Raw genomic sequence first — 22,097 nt, 5'->3', positions numbered from 1 at the left:
GGGGCTTATGACATCTCAAGTTTGAGACTTAGGGGCTGTACACAAGCCGGGTCTTTAACCACCTGGAAAACACGAGTTCAGGTGCTTGGCACTACTTTTGTGCCTTTTTTTTAGCCAGAGTGCAGCGACAACTTGCCTCTGAGGTTGCTAGGCAACCTTAACAAGCACCCTATCATAGCCTGTTAACCTGAAATCCTGAGTACAGAGCTGATCTTCTTCCAGGCGTTGTTTGTAAGTCTGTTGGTATATCGTCCATGGGACAGATGCAAAGCTGACAGCCCTGCACCAAAATGATCAACTTTCCAGTATTCGTTACAGAAAAATATCTGCTGTGATTGTTTTTTCCTCGTCACATGATATGCGGTGCACACTGCTGTGTTCCAAAAGTTGAACTCAGTTCTCAAAGCGCAGCCGTCGGGCCCTGAAAAATTGGCGCTCGGGAACATGTACGTGCCGCGACAGTGTCACTCTGCCTTTTGAGTGTGCCGGTCAGGCACACTCAAAAGGCAGACATTGAAAATAATGAATATGAGGGCGCAAAAAGTGCAGCATGTCTCTGGTTTCTGGTTTTGAGAGAGAGTAAGGCATTTTAGCAGCAGGGGGCGCCTTTTTGTAACTGATTTTAATGAGAATGAAGCTTTTTGCTCACGGTTTTTGGGTTGCAACGTGCCTCGCGTCTTTGCCGGAGCGCTCTGAACTCAACTCAGCAGAAAAATGCCTCATGCCATCTCCGCCTTTTCCCCATTGTTCAATTGGTTAATGAGAGAGGCGGGGCTTCTGTGGTGGTCACAACAACAAGTTTACAGCTAGCAAACAATGGAGCAGAAACTGGTGGTAGCAGTTGCTGGATAACCAGAGCTATACAGCCTGAGGGTCGACAGCAGGTTGTTGAACTGCCTCCGAGTCATCCTAGAATATGCCTGGAGACGGCCATCATCGAGGGGAAGCTCCTGGACCAACTGGTGGTACTCCCCGTTATCCACCCTCTTTTTTAGGGTCTCATGTACCCACACAGATCTCTGTTTCCTTGCGCCCGACAAACTAACTTACAGCCTCTCACCGTCAACCAGAGCTCCAGCAAGGACCCTCTGCCTGAACATTTACGGGACGAGATAAAAATTACTGTCAAATAAATAAGCAGTATATTGATTACACAGGAATATTAGGAGGTGATGGGGTGGTTGCCTGGCCTTGTTTTTTACTAGTGGCATTTGATTTTAAAAAAGAAAAAAAAAAAGCAGATTAGGGCCTAGCTTGTGCTCGCAAATACTGATTGAACTTGCTTTGGCCATGGAAATAACATTGGAATTCCTAATTTAGGTGTTGTTCCCCTTTAACATTGAGGGGGACGTGGCCCCTGAATCCCCCCCAAATGTGCACCTGTGCATCTGACTCCTTTTATTATTGCCACCACTTAACTGAGCTGATTGGATCATGTTTACAGTGCCCAGGATAGGAGGAGCAATGTGATGCACTTTTTTTTTTTTTAAACTTAAAGTGAGACATTTCACAGCGGGGGCCTGGCCCTTTAAGAGCCAGTCTTTCCAGCAGTGGTTGGAGCAGAGCAGAGCAGAGCAGAGCAGCTTGGATCCAGAGACTGCAGCACATCCTCAGCTGCTCTCAGCCCACCTGACAGCACAGCAGAGCGGACAGGCAGCAGCCGCCAGCCTCCCGGTTCACATCACTACTCACCGCGTCCTGGAGGGGAATGGGGGGCACCTAGCCCGCTAGCTGACTAACTAGATTTCTCTAGAAGCGGAGACGGCTCCCGGCCGGCGGTCCAAGAAAGATGGTATCGTGGATGATTTCGAGGATGGTTGTGTGAGTATGGGCTGGGCTGTTGTGTTTAAACGTTAGCCACATCGGCGGGTCCTCCATTCATCAGCTGTCTGATGCTGAGCGCCGCGCCAACTAGCTAGCATCCATTTTCTGTCCGTATATTGACATACACGTTTTAGTCATGTAGAAAAATACTGTGGCTGAGCCTTTAATAAAACACCGAGCTAAGCGAGTGTCGACACCAACCGTTGCTCTGTGTCTTCAATGAACACAGTGATGCAGTACAATCATGCTAGCCGCTGGTAGCTAACGTATGCTGGCTAGCCAGTAACCACCTGACAGATAATGTGTTGGCAGGGAAATGAGCTGTTAGCTGGCCACAGCATTCAAGAGAAAACCTGCTTAATATGCCAGCCTCGCTGCAGACTAGTAAACAGATTGCCTGCCATGGCTTTTTAAAACACCACAGCCTGATTATTGCTGGTCTGGAGGCTGAGCATCACAGCACCATATGGGAGCATGAGTTAGTAAAATGTGGGTCTGTGCATCCATCCATCCTTGATCACACCTATGTTCAGGACCTGGCCAGATAACTGTGTATGTTTTCGTTATTTGAACATGTTTGAGCGACTTTACAGATTTATATTTCTTGCTGTGATGAGTGGAGCAGGCCTGGACTTCCACCTGTACACACACCACATCCAGACAGTGTGGATGACTCAACTAAAGCCAGCAGCTGCCATCATCCTTATCCCTTATGCAGACATTTTTACAATGCTGCAATAGTGTCATCTTGTAAGCGATGTGGTTTTAATCAGGATATTGTGCCGTCTGACCACTCTGATACTGTCAGTTTCTTGTGGATTTAACCAGGCTGTATGTAAGCTTGGTGTTGCAATCCCCAACTGTAACTCTGATGGTGGCTGCTAAAGGCCCAGGTGTAGAAATGTCATAGGTGTTTCATGGCTATAAATATTCTGCTTGTCTGTATTACATAAGGAAAGGATAACATTGGCAAACTGTTACTTTTAGTGGCTTCCAGCTGGCTCTTCCACTTCACTGCACCTCAGATAGTCATGCGTCGATGGGAGACAAACAATGTGACTGGATATGCATCATAATGGCTGCTGCACATCAAACACGAGATCAATCATTTTCCATCTTTACTCTGTGCTTCAAACATGCAGCTGCCTTTTTGTTTTGCTCTTTGAAAATGTAGTCAGTGTTTTAATGACACGTCCTAACACAGGTGACTAAGCAGCGCTAATCCCTGACGCTGAGTATCTCTGATCTTGGAGCCCAGCAAGAGGATGGGATGCCCTCAGACTCTGTGAAGTGAACCTGAGATGGGACACAAAGAGGCACAGGGCATCTGCTGAGGGTGTCTGCTGGCCTAGAGGCCTGCTTTTGAGTCTCCTCAGCTTACTGTACAAAGCTGGGAGGCGCTGCACACATGACTGAGCAGCTCAGACACACACAAGGACAGAAGACCTGCTTTGATGCTGAGAAAAACTGTAGATATGCAGCTGGGAGCCTCACAGGGATACTCTGTGTTAAAAACATCCAATCCTCAGCTTAAATGAAGTATTATAAGTCAGAATCTGTGGTTTAGACTGTAAGCCTACAGCCAAACTAGTGCCTTTCTGAACTCTATTCTCCCTGCTGTCCCCTCACTCAGCATTTAACATCCTGTCACATCAGCACAAATCACCACAGTGGCACAGGACGCGACCAAATGCACATCAAAAACACGGCTCTGTGTGCACAGTGTCCCAATTTGCACATGGACTAACACATGGTGACCCACCCCTGGCACGCTTTTGTGTGTTTTTCCATTTTGTCTCGCTACAGTCTTCCTGACTCCATGATCTCCATTATACTTTTGCACAGATAATCAGAGCAATATGTTTTGAAAAGCCACTGCCCATCAGCACTCACATCAAAACCACCCAGAGACTGGCTCTGCTGAAGTAATACAGAAAGATACTTGTGTTTACATAAGCACAGAGCAAACATGGCTAACGTGCTTTTTAAGCTGGAACACATTTGTTAGGTGTCAGAGTCAACACCCAGAGGCCACGTTCTCAAGCTGAATCCCCCTCCTCTGACTCGCGCTTCTCTGCTCCTCTGCTCCTTTTTGCAGCCTTGCCTTTGGGACGCTCTACCCAGCATACTCCTCGTACAAGGCTGTCAAAACGAAGAATGTGAAGGAATATGTGAGTATCACCTCTGGTCACTAAATCACAGCAGACCATTTTTGACCCCTGTCCGCTCTCTTTGACTTTAAGGATGTTTTGCCCCGGGCTGCTGTTTGCTATTTTTATGCTAAATGTTTGAAGTTTAAAATTCACATTGTGAGGAATGTAATACAAAGCCCAACGATGGAATTTAGGCCTGGCCTACATACATATAACTATACACACATTAATCACCTGGATTAACATCTGTTCTGATGTTGGGCACACTGACTATTCTGTCACTCAAAGACTGATAATCAAAATATCAAGCATGTTTGATAACAGTCTCACGGACAAGCATATCAGCTACCAGGGACACACCAACCTTCATGAAACTGGGTCACTGACTGAGGCACCGTAATGACTCAAAGACAAATGCCTCCATAGCTCTCTCCTAATTCCTCTTTTACATGGATTGACGTGTCCATGTGGAATAAAAGCTGAACTGGGAACATGACGGTTGTGTGCGGGTATTCTTTCATCTGTTTGAGCAGATCATTTTTATCCAACGCTTGCAAAGAATACATGAATGTGCACGCACCTCTTAATTATTACATAACAGCCTGCCACGCTGCAGATTGTGAATACCCGTCTGCATCATCTAGTGCAGTTGTTGCCAATCTAGGGGTTGCAGAATAAATGTGATGGGTCTCAAGAGGATTAAACGGATAGGGAAGAATGAAAAAAAACCTAATTTCTCCGTGACAAAATTTTGTTTATATTTCTGACTTTAATAAATCAGTAAAACATAAACCTTATGGTAAGAGGACACAAGCTAGTGCGGTTGGGAACCACTGCTCTGTGAGGCCTTTTGGCTCAGACTAACAACCATAGCATGTTAAGTGCATGAAACATCCCTATCCCTTGATACCAAAATGATTCATAGTTCTAATATGCATTCCCTTGTAGTCATAACGTCCTGTAGTGCATGCCAGTTTCCTCTCAGTTCACTGATGATATTTTCCACACATTGCATGTTTGAGTATTGGAAACATTACCCCTGAGTTTTTAGAAACATTTGGGATGTGGCAGCATTGTAAATAAATCAGAGAGAATATTTTTACGTACAGGGTTCCAACAGATGCTTGAAATCCTTGAAAGTTTGTGATTTTGAGGGAAAAAATTAGGCATTTTTGAAAATAGACATGCGTTGACATGGGTCATTAAAAGTGCTGGAATTTATATACTTTTTTGCAAGAACAGATATTGAAGCTGTTTTGATATATTTTTAAGTGTAACTTTAAAAGCCCAGACGCACCAAACTGACATCAAAGAACTAACTGGTGTCTGTGGATATTCTCGTTTATCCAGGTCATAGTTATCTCAAGGCAATTTTCCACACTAGTTTGTCAGACTAGTTCCAGCCTAGTCAGACAAGCATGAACTGATGACTCCTCTTGGACAAGAGGCGAAACGTCTTCTAAGACATGTCCAGTTATGTTCGATTCAGTTGCCTTGAGACAAAGAGCTAGCGGTGATGATGAAAGCTGTTGTCTCACCTCACGTCGCCTGTGTCTTGGCCAAAAACTTGCACTTGAACACACCGCAAAGACTGCAGCCAATGGCCAGTTACGTACTGCACCAGCATGAGAGGAAGTGACACTCCATACCAACAGGCGGCAGTCATCTGCATTTGTCATTCAACATGCTGAATCAGCTGAAAAAAAGCCAACAAGGGCCAACTAGTGAGGGCTGTGGGACACAATGAGGACGACAGACGCTCACTGACAGCCCGACATTGACAGACTGAATGATTGTCAGCTTGGTGTGTCGGGGCCCTAAAAGTAAATTGTTGTAAATTGGCTCTTTGTAGTTGCTGTCTGTGAGCATCTGTGAAGCCTGTTAGTTCTTATTTAAGTCTCAGTGTTGTGACAGTAATAAACCCTGATCTGTGTCTCCAACTATGTCATGTTGGGTCCTTGAATTTGAGGGAGCTGGGCCTGGAAAGCCCTTGAAAATTACTTGAATTTGATGTTTGAGATGCGTGTGAACCCTGCAAGTAACAAAACCAGGGTTACCAGGATAAAAAGCAGAAGAGTTTTTTTTAATTATATATTTTATTTTTAAGTAAACGGGGTCCTCCCTGCTTACCTCATCACTGCAAGGGATGAGAGAGGGAGGTCCAGGAGGCGGAGGAGGAGGAGGAGGAGGAGGAGATGGCAGCAACCTGGCCCTCTGCCTAGATTTGCACTGGAGAACAGTCTCCTCTTGGCAGGTTACCATGGCAACCCCCTCCCCAGTCGCTACTCAAGCAGACGGCCACAGAAGGAGCGCACGAGGGATGGGGGGAAGAGGGAGAGAGAGTGGAGGACGCCATTTTTAGAGCTGATGTTTTCATTCCCCTTTCCTCTTGTTTGGCTCGTTTCTAATGAGTCACATTATTCATCATGATGTGGCTGCATGCCTGTGACCTGCCACTGCCTTAAAAACACACGCTGTTAACATGCAGTGCCTTCCTCTAATTTTTAAACGTTTAATATACCAAGATGTTTGACTATTGATAATGTATGCCCACTAAATCTATGGTGTTGTTTTCAAAGCTAGCTTCCCTTCACAGTACCTAGTCTAAAGCATTTCATGTAGTTAAGTGGTTGCCCTACATTCCCTTTGTCTCCGGGACATTGACCATGCATACTGATGCAATCTGACAGGACTACAACATATGTTGCACTTCTGCATTGGCATGTCTTTGGCAGCTCCATGTGTCTCAGCACGTGCACACTGGGTACTCTGGTTCTCATGTGCTATTTTTGTGATGTTCTCTACACTCACCTGTGTGTGTGTGTGTGTGTGTGTGTGTGTGTGTGTGTGTGTGTGTCCAGGTGAAGTGGATGATGTACTGGATAGTGTTTGCGTTGTTCACCACAGCAGAGACAGCCACAGATCTGCTCCTATCATGGTGAGTCAGGAGCTGCTCATGATCTGGACCCCTCAAGCCTGACTAGATTGTAATAAATAAGCTTATATAATATCAATAGACAGTCACGTGTGTATCTTGTGCTAAGTGTTCTTGATATTTTTAGTACAATGAAGCTTATTGAAATATCTTTTTCTTTTTTTTTTTTGCTTAAAAAAAAAAAGTGCAACTCACACAGTTATTCAGCCTTGTTATGTATCAGACCAGTATTTTACTCCCTCTGACTGTGTCTTTCTCTTTACACTCAGGTGTCTGCACCTTTTTAAAAGCGTTCTGTGTTTTCTTTTCCTCTCTGCCGATGGTCTAACCTTGTGTTTCATTTACCCAGGTTTCCATTTTACTTTGAGCTGAAGATTGCATTTGTGATCTGGCTCTTGTCCCCATACACCAAGGGCTCAAGTGTCCTCTACCGCAAGTTTGTCCACCCAACGCTGTCCAACAAAGAGAAGGTAGGAACATGACTGACATAAATCTTTAAAGGGACATTTCACCCCAAAATCAAAAATGCATTTTCATTTATCAGTCCAGATTGTTTTGGTGCGGGCGATATCGGTGGTAAAGATGTTGTCTGCCTTCTCTCGTGTCGCATATAATGAAGCTAGATGGCACTCAGCTTCAGTCAGAAATCATGACCCACTTACCCAGGATGAATATTTCCTTCGAAAAAAAGACAGTGGGCCTCATTCACAAACAGTGCGTACTCACAAGTCTGTGCTTAAACCGTGCATACGAACATTTTATGCACAAATCTGGAATTCTTACCTTACTTTGCTCGTACTCTGAAGAAATTTAGAACTGCCTCAGAGAAGGTGAGCACACAAATGATGAAGGCTCAGCTGTATTAGGAAAAAGTAAACACACCTGTGTGTCACCCGGTGCATCATTGAAGGCCACAGTGGCTTTGTCACATGATGTAGGCAGACAAAACGACGCTGCTTCGCCCTGTGGAACATTTGCATGTAAAAAACACCCAGATGGAACTGTTGATAGGAGCACTGTTCTTTGCAATGTCCGCAGTAAGGAATTTTCGTACCATCGGATTACTTCAAGCCTGAAATATCACCTCAATGCACAGAATTTAGCAGTGAACCCGGAGGTCTGAGCTGCGGATGCTCTGATGATAGCGCTAGCAGCCAGCCTCGTCAATCCACACTCGACCAGCCGTTCAGACACAAACTGAATGAGCCTACCTGTGACGACTGACTAACTCCCTTGCAAAACGGATTGCAATGGACTGCAGACCAGTTTTGGTGGTGGAGGACAGGGGGACAATTGTGTCCAAAATTCAGCAGCTTCACTACGACACATCTGCCAAAATTAATTTGACAATTTTGAAATACTTTCACAGCAAAAGTTGATGTCTGTGATTCATTTAAATGAATAAATTTCAGAGCATGTAATCAATTTGAATTATTTTTTTAATCACTTGACAGCCCTTTTTAAGACATCAATTTACTAATGTGTGCACTTATTTGCTAGCCTTTTAATTATTGTCATAATGACCTGACTTCAGGTGAGGGTGTATTTTCAGAGACATGTTTTAAGCAGTGAGTGATGAATGGTTGTTTCTGACTGCCAAAACATTCAAAGACACTCACTGATGGTGTGTTGAAACAATTTCACTGCTTTTTCCATGTTACACTTCCAAGCATACATATTTCCTTGTATAGAGAAATGGGGGTGTAGCAGTATGCTGATTGCAAATAGTGGGCACGTGCTTGTCAGTGTAGAATGAAAACCAGAAACCACCTGGTGCGCTGTTGTCATGAATCCAACTGAAATTTTTGAGTATGAACATTTCTATGCACATATTAGACACTTAGGCCCAAATCAAATGTATTTTTTTGGCGCTTACATCACCACAAGCTGAGTGCCATCTAGTTCCATTATATTTGAGAGAAGGCAGACATCTCTGGCCCATATCTCCAAAACAGAACAATCTAGATTTACAAATGGCGCTACAGGTAAGAGGAAAAATATGTATGTTTGATTTTGGAGTGAACCGTCCCTTTAAGTTTGTTTCACAAATATACACACATGGAAATATCTGGATTTTTCTTTTCCTCCCTCTACCGATTGCTTCCATCCTTGTCTCCCCCTTCAACTGTCGTCTTGTGCTATAGGAGATTGATGAGTACATCGCGCAGGCCAAAGACAGGAGTTATGAGACCATGATGAGATTTGGAAAGAGGGGTCTCAACCTGGCTGCTAATGCTGCTGTCACTGCAGCCACCAAGGTGAGCTGTGTGCTAACGTAGCCAAATTAATGGATGCATATTTTCATTAAGGCTTAACATCTGTAGTATCTTCTTTTAAGATGGTGTTACAAGTGTCCTCTGACTTGTTGCTTCTTCCTTTTATCCAGATCTGTACAGATTGTATTTGAATCTAACTGAGATGCAGTTTACCACCAGTGTTAGAGTGTGCTTTGAATAGAAGAGACTTAAAAACTTTGTCTGAGTTGAAAAATGACTTCTGTCCTCTGGGACACTTGCTATGCTATACACACTACAACAGTAATAAGGAGGTCCTACAGTTTACTCAAAGATGCCTTGAATCAGTTGTATAGTTGAGACCAGGGGTGTCAAACTCATTTTAGTTCTGGGGCCACATAAAGCCCAATTTGATGACAAGTGGGTCGGACCTGTGAAACAATCAACCATCGCATGATAACTAGACATATACATCCATCAGCCAAAACATTAAAACTACTGGGGGATGAAGTGAATAACATTGATTGTCTTATTACAATGCAAAGCTCTGCTGGGAAACCTTTGGTCCTGGCATTCATGTGGATGCTATTTGACACGCTCCACCCACCTGAACACCATTGCAGACAAAATAAACCCCCTCATGGCAACAGCACTTATCGATGGCGGTGGCCCCCCAGCAGGACAATTCACCCTGCCACATCACAAAAACTGCTCAGGCAGGACCAGAGGAACAAGACAAAGACCTGAAGGCGTCGACCTGACCTCCAAATACCCCTGATCCCAGTCTGATCCAACATTTGAGGGACGTGCCGGTACCCCAGAGGCACCCCCACCCACGGTGGGTCCTCCTTGGACAGGACTTGGTTCTGACCTGTTAAGGCATGGACACAGGACGTCTGGAGGGTGTCCCTTGGTGTTGTGGGGTGTGAGGTGGGGTACCAGCACGTCCCACAGATGTTTGATCAGATGGGGATCAGGGGAATTTGGAGGCCAGGTTGATGCCTTGAGCTCTTGGTCACGTTCCTCGGACCATTCCTGAGCGGTTTTTGTGGTGTGGCATGGTGCATTGTCCTGCTGGGGGGCCACTGCTACTGGGGAGTGCAGTTGCTATAAGGGGGGGGTACTTGGTCTCCACTGGTGTTTAGGTGGGTGGAGCGTGTCGGGTGGCAACCACATGAACGTCAGAATCAAAGGTTTCCCAACAGCATTGCAGTGTAACAAGATGATAAGTGTTGTTCACTTTACCTGTCAGTGGTTTTAATGTTTTGGCTGATGTAAATATGTATGTCAGTGTATAGATGCACTACAGTTGTAGCATTAGCTGATGTGACCATGGAGATAAGAATGACCGCCAGAATTTAAAAAATATATATTTGAATGGCCTGTTCTTCTCAGACGTGAGCGATACAGAGGTGAGGGTTAGATATCGTCATGCTGTCACATATCTGACGTGTCTGTTTGGTTTTGCTGGGGCGCCCAGGGGCAGGGCGTGTTGTCAGACAAGCTGCGGAGTTTCAGCATGCAGGACCTGACTCTCATCAACGCTGAGGATGAGCTGGCTCTACACACTTCAGAGTCCCGCATGAGACGGGAACCCATGGACGAGATGAGCTCAGGGGCCAGCACGCTACCCCGGGCCAAGAGCACGGCTGCACGGCTGAGTAAGGCCACGTGACACGCACAACCCACACCGCTTCATTAGCAGCTTCACATACATTTGCATGAATACATAAACCCTTTGTGTCCAGTTTGCTAATTGGGCCGCAGTGCCACTCAGAGGACTCCCTTTGTTTAACTTTTACCAGAGCAGGACCGGAGCTAGTCGGGCCAAGTGGAGTCATATGATTTAAAGCACTGCAGGATGGCAGGGGAGAGGAGATGCAAAGGGGTGTGGAGTAGGGGGGGGGGGGGGGGTGAAAGCATGTGATTCCAGTGGGAGGGGAAACTTGGAAGGAGGACTCTTTGTGTCTCACTACACTGCCGGCTGGCTGGCTGTGTGGGCCTGACGAGTTGTGAACTGAATACAGAGAGACACAGAGGCAATGAAACAATGAACGAACAGGGCGAAGTGGCCTATTTTAATTTATACTTAAAAAGAAACCATGTGGAACTTGAAAACCCAGTCTGAAAGAAGGATGGAGCAACACAGTGAAGTGAAAGAGTAGACAGCCAGAGTTTAAATAAATCTTAAGGGTGGTTTGTGCGTGGATGTACCTTAATAACCCACTGTGAACAACACAGTATGTACTGACATGAATCCAAGTTTAGAGGTCCTCTTACTAATGATTCAGAGCTTTCAGTCAAATCTCACATCTTTATTTAATGAATGAAGAAGACTGATTAGTTTAAAGTAACTATTTAATCTTAATACAAAGCCTCCACGCTATTAAAGGATTACTTTTTCAACAAGCTTTGTATCATAACAGTGAGGGTAATATGTGTAAATGAACTGTGGGAAGCTATGAAAAGATCATCTTTCCGGCAGTGAAACACACGGCTCAAAAAAATTAGGGGAACGGTGCTGGGAGACACAGCAAACCTTCTTGTGTATGGATGTGCCATCCTGGAGGAGCTGGACTACCTGTGCAACCTGACTGGGCTGCAGGTACCGCCTCATGCTACCAGTAGTGACAAGGACACTAGCAGAGCACAAAACTAGAGAAGAATCAGTCAGGAGGGAGAAGGAGAGAGCAACTGTCTGTGGCCACCACATGTGAAACCATTCCCTTTTTGGAGGTTGACTTGCTTTTGCCTCTCCATTGCTCCTGTTGTCACTTTTATTTGCACCAAAGCAGCTGAAACTGATTCACAATCACTTGTGCTTCCTAAATGGACAGATTGATATCCCTGAAGTTTAACTGATGTGGTGTTACACTGTGACGATGACGATTAAGTGTTCCCTTTATTTGTTTGAGCAGTGTACTTCTTTATGTTAAAGGGAAAAAAAATATTTTCCATCTCTAAAAAGAACAAATTGGTTGATGCTACACTCCTTTACATGACGTGAGCAGACTCAAACACGTCTAAATTTGCTGTGTCTCCCGTTTATGGGTGTGTATCCCCACATAGCTCAGGTGAGGTCAGGGCTTTATAAGAAGGTAGCAACCAGCTGCCAGGCCGTGCGCAGCAGCCCTCCAAGAGACAGCGCTGAAGAAAAACAAATACGTGAAATGCTAAAAGAGTGAATCTGGGGTTGGCTTTTACTTTCACTTACGCTGGTGAGCTCATTTACAAACAGTAAGAGACAATCCTGCATAGTGTACCTTAAGTCAACGATCAAGCAAAAGTGCCAAACAATTGTTAGGGTGTGTGAATTCTGCAGCGTTACATGATTGTCAACCTAATGTCTGGATTTTGAATCAGACAAAGCTGTTTAAGACCTCAGCTTAGTCTCTGAATTAACAGGACTATCATGATTAACATTTTACTAATATTTTTTGGCAATTCATGGACCAAAACATTAATTAAAAAAAAACAATATCAACAAATTAATCGATAAAGGGCCAGTTGCAGTCTTGCGTGCGCTGCTCTTAAAGCCACCATGGGGATTTTTCTTGTAAACAACAAACAAAACTCAACATACTGTGCGTTCCAGTACCCATACTACCATACTTTGCCAGAATGCAGATGCCAGAAAAAATATTTGGTGTGTCCCAACGCCAAAAATACCAGGATGTTCTACTGCATCCGGTCTGATTTTGCAGTATGCAAGCCAGCATGCTTTTCTGGCTGTTCTGACCCACAATCCTCTGCACAGTGAATGATGCATCACATCGACTGAGCCGCAAACAGATGACAGTCTCAATGATATATGACAGCGCATTTAGGTGACTGATGACCAGTCGATTAGTAATAAAGGGAATTTTGATTAAGTGAATAAGATATATAAACAACAAAAGGGTATAAGTATTAAATAACAATGACAGAGAAATATATAACCTCTGTGATTAAAATCTACTCTGCAAAGTAACATTGTCAGAGCTGTCCGGGTTGATGTCCGTCTCTGGTGAGCTCGGTGAACGGCATTTAGTTTTATCTCCATGGTAATGGATATATGAGTACGAGTGTCAAAGTTCAGGGCGCAACATCATGATTGTGTGCATACTACAGTGCATGTTTTTTAAAGGCAGCAGCAGCAGTGCCAATTAAAAGTAAAAAGTACGCGATTCGGAACGTACCCATAGTATCTTGAAGGCTGAATCCAAATGTCTAAACTTCACCACACTTGCAGACTCGCGGACTTTGCGGGCTTGTTCTTATGAATGTGTAAAATAGTTATTGATAGTGAGGCCTATTAAAATGTTACTTGAATTGTGTAGGGCCGAAATAATATTCAACCACATCATGATACAGAGAGATGTACAGTCAGGTCCGTAATTATTTGGACAATGATACAGTTGTCGTCATTTTGGCACTGTACACCACCACAATGGGTTTTAAATGAAACAATGAATACCTGCTTAAAGTGCAGACTCTCAGCTTTCATTTAAGGCTTTTTTCACCGTGTAGGAATTACAACCATTTCTTCACACAGTCCCCCGACTTTAAGGGCTCATAAGTATTTGGACAAACTAACAAAATCATCAATTAAACAGTCAGTTTTAATACTTGGTTGCAAATCCTTTACAGTCAATGACTGCCTCAAGTGTTGGACACATAGGCATCATCAGATGCTGGGTTTCTTCCCTGGTGATGCTCTGCCAGCCCTTTACTGCAGCCGTCTGCACTTCCTGCTTGTGTTTTGGGTGATTTGCCCTCAGTTTTGGCTTCAGCAAGAGAAACGCATGCTCAATTGGATTCAGGTCAGATGATATGACTTGGCCATTGCAGAACATTCCACTTCTTTGCCTTAAAAATGTCTTTGGTTGCTTTTGCAGTATGCTTCAGGTCAATGTCCATCTGCACTGTGAAGCATCGTCCAATGAGTTTTGAAGCATTTGGTTGAATCTGAGCAGATAATGGTGCCCCAAACACTTCAGCTTTCATCCTGCTGCTCTTGTCAGCAGTCACATCATCAATAAATACAAGAGAACCAGTTCCACTGGCAGCCATACATGGCCATGACATAACAGTACCTCCACCATGCTTCACTGATGAGGTGGTGTGTTTTGGATCATGAGCAGTTCCTTCCCTTCTTCCTTCTCTTGTCTTCCCATCATTCTGGTAGTTGATCTTTGTTTTATCTGTCCATAGTATGCTGTTCCACAACTGTACAGGCTTTTTAGATGGTTTTTGACAAACTCTAATCTGGCCTTCCATTTTTAAGGCTAACCAATGGTTTGCATCTTGTGATAAACCCTCTGTATTTATTCTAGTGAAGTCTTGTCTTGCTGACAAGAGCAGCAGGATGAAAGCTGAAGTGTTTGGGGCACCATTATCTGCTCAGATTCAACTAAATGCTTCAAAACTCATTGGACGATGCTTCACAGTGCAGTTGGACAATGACCTGAAGCATACTGCAAAAGCAACCAAAGACATTTTTAAGGCAAAGAAGTGGAATGTTCTGCAATGGCCAAGTCATATCATCTGACCTGAATCCAATTGAGCATGCGTTTCTCTTGCTGAAGCCAAAACTGAGGGTAAAACACCCAAAACACAAGCAGGAAGTGCAGACGGCTGCAGTAAAGGGCTGGCAGAGCATCACCAGGGAAGAAACCCAGCATCTGATGATGCCTATGTGTCCAACACTTCAGGCAGTCATTGACTGTAAAGGATTTGCAACCAAGTATTAAAACTGACTGTTTAATTGATGATTATGTTAGTTTGTCCAAATACTTATGAACCCTTAAAGTTGGGGGACTGTGTGAAGAAATGGTTGTAATTCCTACACGGTTCATACTACATTTTTGAAAAAAGCCTTAAATGAAAGCTGAGAGTCTGCACTTTAAGCAGGTATTCATTGTTTCATTTAAAACCCATTGTGGTGGTGTACAGAGCCAAAATGACGACAACTGTATCATTGTCCAAATAATTATGGACCTGACTGTATAAGTACAGGCTGTAGAGGGACTGAAAATGCATTTTATTATTGCAGTCTATCAGGCTGCGCAGTGTAGGCTAAAAAATTGGCCGAAAAACAACAAATGAAAGTCTTCTGATGTCAGTAATACCCAGTTTATTGAGTTATAGTCCTGTCCTTATTTACAAACATTTCTGTTCTCATATCGAGATGTATGAATACATTTTTGTTCAGACACAGAAAGGCTGTACATGGGATTTATATCTTGTTTTCTGCAGGGACAGATGAGTAGGCACTGTTGATCAACTTGAATATGACAGCAGCGATAGTTGAACGTTTCCATGGCAACGAGTAAAACAGCTTGCAGTCTTTGCCCATCGCAGACTTTACGTGATGACGGCAAATACGTCACACTACATTCAACTGAAATCCGCGAGGGCTCAGTGTGCAAAACCCGAGGATGGACATCTAGATTTTGTTTTTAACCAGAAAGTACACAAGTCTTTTTCTTCTCTGTCTCTGTGCAGTGTTGTATTTTTTGGCACATTACTGCCACCTGTATGTCAGTAGAGTAATGTGAAACCATGATATATCTCATCACCTGCTGCGTTCTCGTCCATGTGCATTAGAGGTCAAAAACTCTCCAGGGTACCTTCAACCTGCTCCACCAACAAATGTTTCAGGTTATACTGCTGACCAGTTGCTCTCAATCTTTTTGATTTGTGTCCTCTAAAACACAGCAACGTCTAGCTGTGTCTCCCTATCAAGCTCCAAATCAGTATGTATCAAGCTGATAATTTACCCTTATATGGCTGCTTAATTTAATTATTCTAATAAACCCAAAGCGATAAAACTCTCAGTATTTCACAAGAAAGTATGATGTATTTTTTCAGATGCCTGTTTTGTTTTCCACATGCTGCAGCGCCAGAGTCTCTTTGGGATCCAGATTGCTTACAGCAGCAGATAGTGTGCAAAGTGCTCTCTGCTGCGCATGTAGCTTTTGGTTTGATAGCATTGAAATGGTCTGAATTTTTATTCATCCAGCACAGACTCGCATCTTATTAAGCCAACATTTAACTTAAAAACTGATGGAAACAAAACCTGCATTTTGAAATGTGACCACTGGGTGGTGTGAGTGATGGCAGTGGTGTACACAACACCTGTGAACAGTTGCTTCAGTCTTGTAAATGAATGGGAAGGAGTTTCATCCACTTTGCATTTTAATTTTGTTCATAGAATTAATAAGTCCTTTTGGTTCAGAGGCATTTTTTTTTTGTCTAATCCTGCAGCTCGCTCTTTGGCGGCTACGTCCCTCGCTGACGACACGTCATCTCAGCACAGCTCGGACCTGTCAGACACAAGGACTGAACACTCTGATGAAGATGTAGGAGACAAAGCCCCCAAACGCAGCACCAGCGTCAAGACAACCAAGAAACCTGCTGCTGCTAAGACAGAGGTAGGGCCAATGAACACGCGCACACACACACACACACACACACAAAAGCACAAAGAGTGTGATAAGCCTCGAGAATGAAGGCTGATTCATTTGATGGCATGCAGTGCTGTATATTGTGACTTAAATTCTTAAGGAGCCTTAAGAATGTTAAAGCGTTAAAGAATTAAAGAGTGGCATTTTGAAGGAAATATTATAAGTTATGTAACATAAAATGACAAACGGATGAGCACAGCATTGCTTTGAATTTCAATGGCCGCTCCATGTTTATGTTTATTGCATTTAGGAAGGGACAGTGCACACTAATGAACATGATCACTTAAGTTGCATAAATGTACCAGATTTAGCCATACAGGCTAATTATTATCTGCAGTCCCTGGCAGGTTGATGGTGTAAGTGTGTATATGAAAGAGACATTAAAATGACAAAATACAAAAGCACAGATAAAAGCGGATTGATGTCATGTCCATAGCAGGGCACATGAGCACAGAGCAAGCATATAAGCAAAAACAAGACATAAGCACTATTAATAAAACAATGACAAAACCATATAACCGAAAACATTAAGAACGTACTATACTAAAGTACAACATAAAACACAACATAGACCAAAGCACATAGCCACAAACAAATACTCATAAGCACAAAGCAAGGACAACAGCGCCCTAGCACAATAAGCAGGACAGTGACATCACCATAAAACCAAAGCACATTAAGGAAAACGTACCATACAAAAGCACATAAGCGAAATGAGATTTTCCATGAATGTTGGGCCGTTTTGCTGGCCAGCTGCGAGCGTTCAGACACACAGAGGCGGATTGGCGAGTTGATTGGAGGTGCCCAATTTTCCGCCTCATAGGGTAGTCATATCGGCAGAACCCTTTTAGTTTAAACAGACCGAGGCGGCCTTCTGCAACGGGAGGGGCTGTTGATGACTTGTGGGAGGAGCTGTTGAAGACGCCGCATGTGCGACCCACTGGCGGTGGATAAACAGGAAACAGCTGATAGCAGGAATTAGCGAGCAGCTAGTAGCAAGAGGGAAACTGTAAAGACACTGTAAAGATGAGCGACTGGGGAGACAAGGAATTGCACACCCTCCTTGCCCTTGCAAATGAAGAGGCCATTAACCATCAGATGACGGGAACGGTGAAGGACGGACCGACTTACGAGAGAATTGCCGAAGGACTGACCAGCCGCGGTTTCCCTCCCACGTCACTGTTTACGTCACACACTGAGCTACACGTTTTGTTACTTACTCACGCCCCCCATTGCCTCGAAAAAGGCGCATTCTTTATAAACAGAAGTAGGTAGGCGGCATTTTGCCACACTCCCAGATTTAGTTTTTATACTGCCAATGCTGAAAAAAGACTGATTGGGCTTTCATGCATATTTGGACAACTCCTGTTTAAAAAGGGCTACTAATTGATGAACCCTTAAGGATTCTAACTGGGAGAAGTTTCAGCCAGTTGCAATCTGCAGTCCTCACCACTAGGTGGCACTAAATCCCCCTAAATCTTACACACTGTTCCTGGAAGGTTTCGGAACCCTGATGATGGTACCTCCACCTGAGGACATCAGTTATTTTCACACCTGAGAAAACTCCAAAGCCATAGAAGAGATGATACAACTCCTCATGACGAGTGAACAGGCCTTTAATGTGTGTTCACATAAAACTGCCACCCCCCCGCCCCCCCCCCCCCCCCATTTTCAATAACTCATTGTTGTCTTTTTCTTTTTCCCTCTGCTGTTTAATCACCCGTGTTAATTGCTCTGTCCCTCTCCTCCCTCATCAAGACTCAGACCAAGACAGTGAAGAAGCCCGCCAAGAAAAAGACCACGGCTAACAACGCAGAGACACCACCATGAGGCCTGCTGTCCACACCCACTGGCCTACACTCGCTCCACCCGCAGCCTGCAGGCCCTTCTTCCTCCGTTTGGTCTCCACACAAACACATATACACTGTACATAAATATCAAGTACTGAAATTGTGTCACTCTTGCTGGTTTTTAGAGCAAAGTGCAGGCTTTGGTTTTTAGCTGTGTGTGAGCACCCTTAGGTTGGGAACAGTTCTTTTACGTTTATTCGGTTGTTGCATATTTTGTCTCATGCTTCACTTACTGTGAGCTCATCCCTGATTTAACAGTCAGGGGATGTTTCTTTCGAGATTTTTTTTTTTTTTTTAGTCTGATAATGGTTAGTGACACATCCATGAATGCTCCTTTTTCCTTTAACCCTTAGACATATAGGTCTTTATAGTAGGTGAGGATGTAAGCTGGCCAGTTTTCTAGTCTCACTGATTCACCTCCTGTTGCTGACATTCTCAGTTGAGGCTGTTTTTGGTTGAAGTATCTCCAGTAAAATATCACATTCCTCACTCCTAGTTCTCTAGATTTGGGTCCCTTATGTGTCCTCTGGGCAAAAAAATCTCACCCTCTCGGACTCATCTGGGCCTGACCACGATGGTAGAAATATTCGTATGTTGTGTCCGGAGCACGGAGAGTTGGCTTTAAGTTGTGACTGAGGTTTTTTCCTTTTTACCGAGGAGTGAGAAGGTTGTTGAAATCAACTGTAAGCACTGACCGATAGATGTAGACATTTTCATTACAGTTTCAGACCGGATAGTTCCCACTTTTGACTGCAACTCATACTACCACCACCATGTCCTAGTTCATGCACCTCCCTAGTTTTACAGGATGATACAGGATGACTTCCCCTCTTTAAGTCTGTATACCTCTGAGTGAGTCTGGCTCTGCAAAGTTCAGGTCTCACTTACAGCAATTTTCCTCCTCACTGCTTTAATGTGACTTTCACTTCATGTACAGTACTGGTGATGGAGTGGTTTGTTTGATGTTGGCTAAGTTATCTGTCATCTAGACTTCACTCTCTTATTTAATGCGGTTTAATCCCGTTCTTTTGGTCATGTAATATTAGTAATAAGTATGATCAAGTTGTGCATAGCTTGGCTTCTTGAGGTAATGCTGTAACTCCCAATAAATACAGTAGTCATAGAGTCAAAGAGTTGCAGATGTTTGTGAGGTAACATATCTGCTTTCACCACAGTAGTGATGTCTGTGTATTGTTTGTGTTGAACATTAGAAAGTCATGGAGTAGCTCTGCACTTTTTCACTCCTTTAACCCAGCTGTGTGATGGCACTCTGCCTCTTTGTAGTGTTCATACATCTCAGAAGCCAGGATAAAGCAAAGCAATATGGAAATAATTAAACCAAAACCAACATCAGGAGACTGTGAGGAGTTATTTACTCATCCCCGCGCTGTTGTTCCAGACGTGGAGGAAGTGTCAGACCAGGCTCAGAGTGTTTCTGAACACATTGGACTTTTGTTCTGGGATGGGCTCTTCTGTTTGCCAGCCACCGCATCGGCCGTGGTTCCTTCGGAGCGCTCTAATGAGAGATTTAAAAGCATGAGACTACTTCCGCACTCATTACTGCCGTCTGCAGTGTGACACTAGTTTGAACCAGTAGGGGGAGACAAACCCCACCTCAAGTGATGGCAGAGTTACTAAACAATATGTAAACGCAATGTAAATAGTAACCTTGACTGTATATACGGTATGAGCTTGCTTGCCTTATTCATCCTCTGGGCTTAAATCCATTTGTTTTTTTTAAAATCATTTGTGTGCTTTTTAAAATTCTTAGTCTTGACAAAACTCATGTTCTGAAACTGGAAGAAGCTTGGACTTCACTGGTGTGGACGTCTGGTGTGAGAAGAAGTGATTTTTGCATTTTTAACATGTTTACTTTTTTCCCATTGTCTTTTCTTATTAATTTTAACTCCTCTCCATCACAAAGTACAGAATCTCCAGAATGTGTCTAAACTGATATTTGTACATTCACACCCTGCTATATACTTAACTCAGACTGGTTATATAGTATTTTAGGCCCAAAAGTTTGAATCAGCCAGTTTTATTTTTTTAATTTTCTTTCTTCTTAATTTAATGTTTGCACTGAATAAAAAGAGGGCACATAATGAAAGACGTTTTTACATATCAAGATACAACCCTGCATATTTATCTTGTGTTCATGCCATTTTTGGATATTTATTGTCTGTTATTCTCTCTGTTTTGAATCAGTATTGTATACAGGGATGTTCATTTGTATATTGTTTGTGCCAATTTTCAAAGCTACATGTCAAAAAGGATTACAGTGTGTGTGCTGGGACAATGGTATCTAACAAGGTCATGTATCAGTAATAAAACTACTAATAAAGGAAATCAAATCAGAGTGTTACTGCCTGTTGAACAGTTGAAACATCCCTTTGTGGCATTCAAGAGAAAAGAGGAACACCCCCATAGTATCTTGGTTATTCAGTGATTTGAAGGAAAAGAAAGGAATATGACATAATGTGGTATGTCATAAAAAAGTGTCACATTAAAGTACGTCAAGATATGTCATAGTATAGTGTGTCATAAAAAAATGCTTTAGTATTATATGTTATAAAATGTCATAGTTTAGTATGTCAATTGTCATACGACACTGTCATGAAAATTTTAAAATATAGTATGTCATAAAAAAATGTAGCATAGCATGAAAAAAAACATTGTCATGAAAAAATGCTATAGTATAGTATGTCAAAAAATGTCAGTATAATAACTCATAAAAATACAAAGTATTATAGGTCATAATTGTATTTACAAAAAAGGTCTGCATACTATGTCATAGTATAGTATGTAAAAAAAACTAAAAAAAAATAGTATGGTATGTCATAAACTACAGTATAATATATCAGAAAAAATGTCATAGTATAGTATGTTATGAAAAATGTCATAGTATCATACATTAAAAAAAAATTCCCAGTGTAGTATGTCAAAAAATATAGTATTCTAAATCATACAAAAAAAAATAGTATATAGTATGTCAAAAACAGTCATAAAAAAATGCCATAGTATGGTATGTCAAAAATACAATATAGTAGATTACAAAACATGCCATATTATAGTATGTTATAAAAAAAGCCGTAGTACAGTATCTCAAAAAATGTCATAGTATAGCATGTCGTCCAAAATTATGAAAAAAAGTCATAGTATAGTATGTCATCCAAAATTATGAAAAAAAGTCATAGTATAATATGTCGTCCAGAATTATGAAAAAAACTATAATATAGAATGTCGTCCAAAATCATGAAAAAACGTCATAGAAACATATGTTGTCCAAAATTATGAAAATAGTCATAGTATAGTATGTTATAAAAATGTCATAGTATCATACGTAAAAAAAAATTCCCAGTGTAGTATGTGAAAAAATATAGTATTCTGAATCATAAAAAAAATTATAGTATATAGTATGTCAAAAACAGTCATAAAAAATGCAATAGTATGGTATGTCAAAAATGCAGTATAGTAGATTACAAAAAATGACATATTATAGTATGATATAAAAAAAAGTCGTAGCACAGTATGTCAAAAAATGTCATAGTATTTAAATTAAAATTATGAAAAAAAACTATAATATAGAATATCGTCAAAAATCATGAAAAAACGTCATAGAAAAGTATGTTGTCCAAAATTATGAAAAAACGTCA

The 22,097-nt window shown here is 42.5% G+C and overlaps 1 protein-coding gene across 1 annotated transcript; it reads left to right on the top strand.

Annotated features, from left to right (window-relative positions):
* Nucleotides 1-1,419: 1,419 nt before the first annotated feature.
* Nucleotides 1,420-20,797, top strand: reep2 (receptor accessory protein 2). Its single transcript, XM_033633656.2, has 8 exons — nt 1,420-1,821; nt 3,923-3,995; nt 6,839-6,915; nt 7,262-7,382; nt 9,057-9,170; nt 10,627-10,807; nt 16,395-16,561; nt 18,353-20,797. The coding sequence occupies exons 1-8, from the start codon at nt 1,790-1,792 to the stop codon at nt 18,422-18,424; spliced, it is 837 nt and encodes a 278-aa protein (XP_033489547.1). The 5' UTR covers nt 1,420-1,789; the 3' UTR covers nt 18,425-20,797.
* Nucleotides 20,798-22,097: the final 1,300 nt, after the last annotated feature.

The sequence above is a fragment of the Epinephelus lanceolatus genome, chromosome 7 (genome assembly GCF_041903045.1).
Source record: "Epinephelus lanceolatus isolate andai-2023 chromosome 7, ASM4190304v1, whole genome shotgun sequence".
Taxonomy (NCBI): domain Eukaryota; kingdom Metazoa; phylum Chordata; class Actinopteri; order Perciformes; family Serranidae; genus Epinephelus; species Epinephelus lanceolatus.
This window is presented reverse-complemented; position numbering and strand designations above follow the sequence as displayed.

What these genes read in the sequence shown, in the direction of transcription:
- reep2 (XM_033633656.2), top strand. Translation starts at nt 1,790, where the DNA reads ATGGTATCGTGGATGATTTCGAGGATGGTTGT. An exon ending in ACAGATCTGCTCCTATCATG is followed by an intron (nt 6,916 to 7,261) that starts GTGAGTCAGGAG and finishes TCATTTACCCAG; the next exon opens with GTTTCCATTTTACTTTGAGC. An exon ending in GAGCACGGCTGCACGGCTGA is followed by an intron (nt 10,808 to 16,394) that starts GTAAGGCCACGT and finishes CTAATCCTGCAG; the next exon opens with CTCGCTCTTTGGCGGCTACG.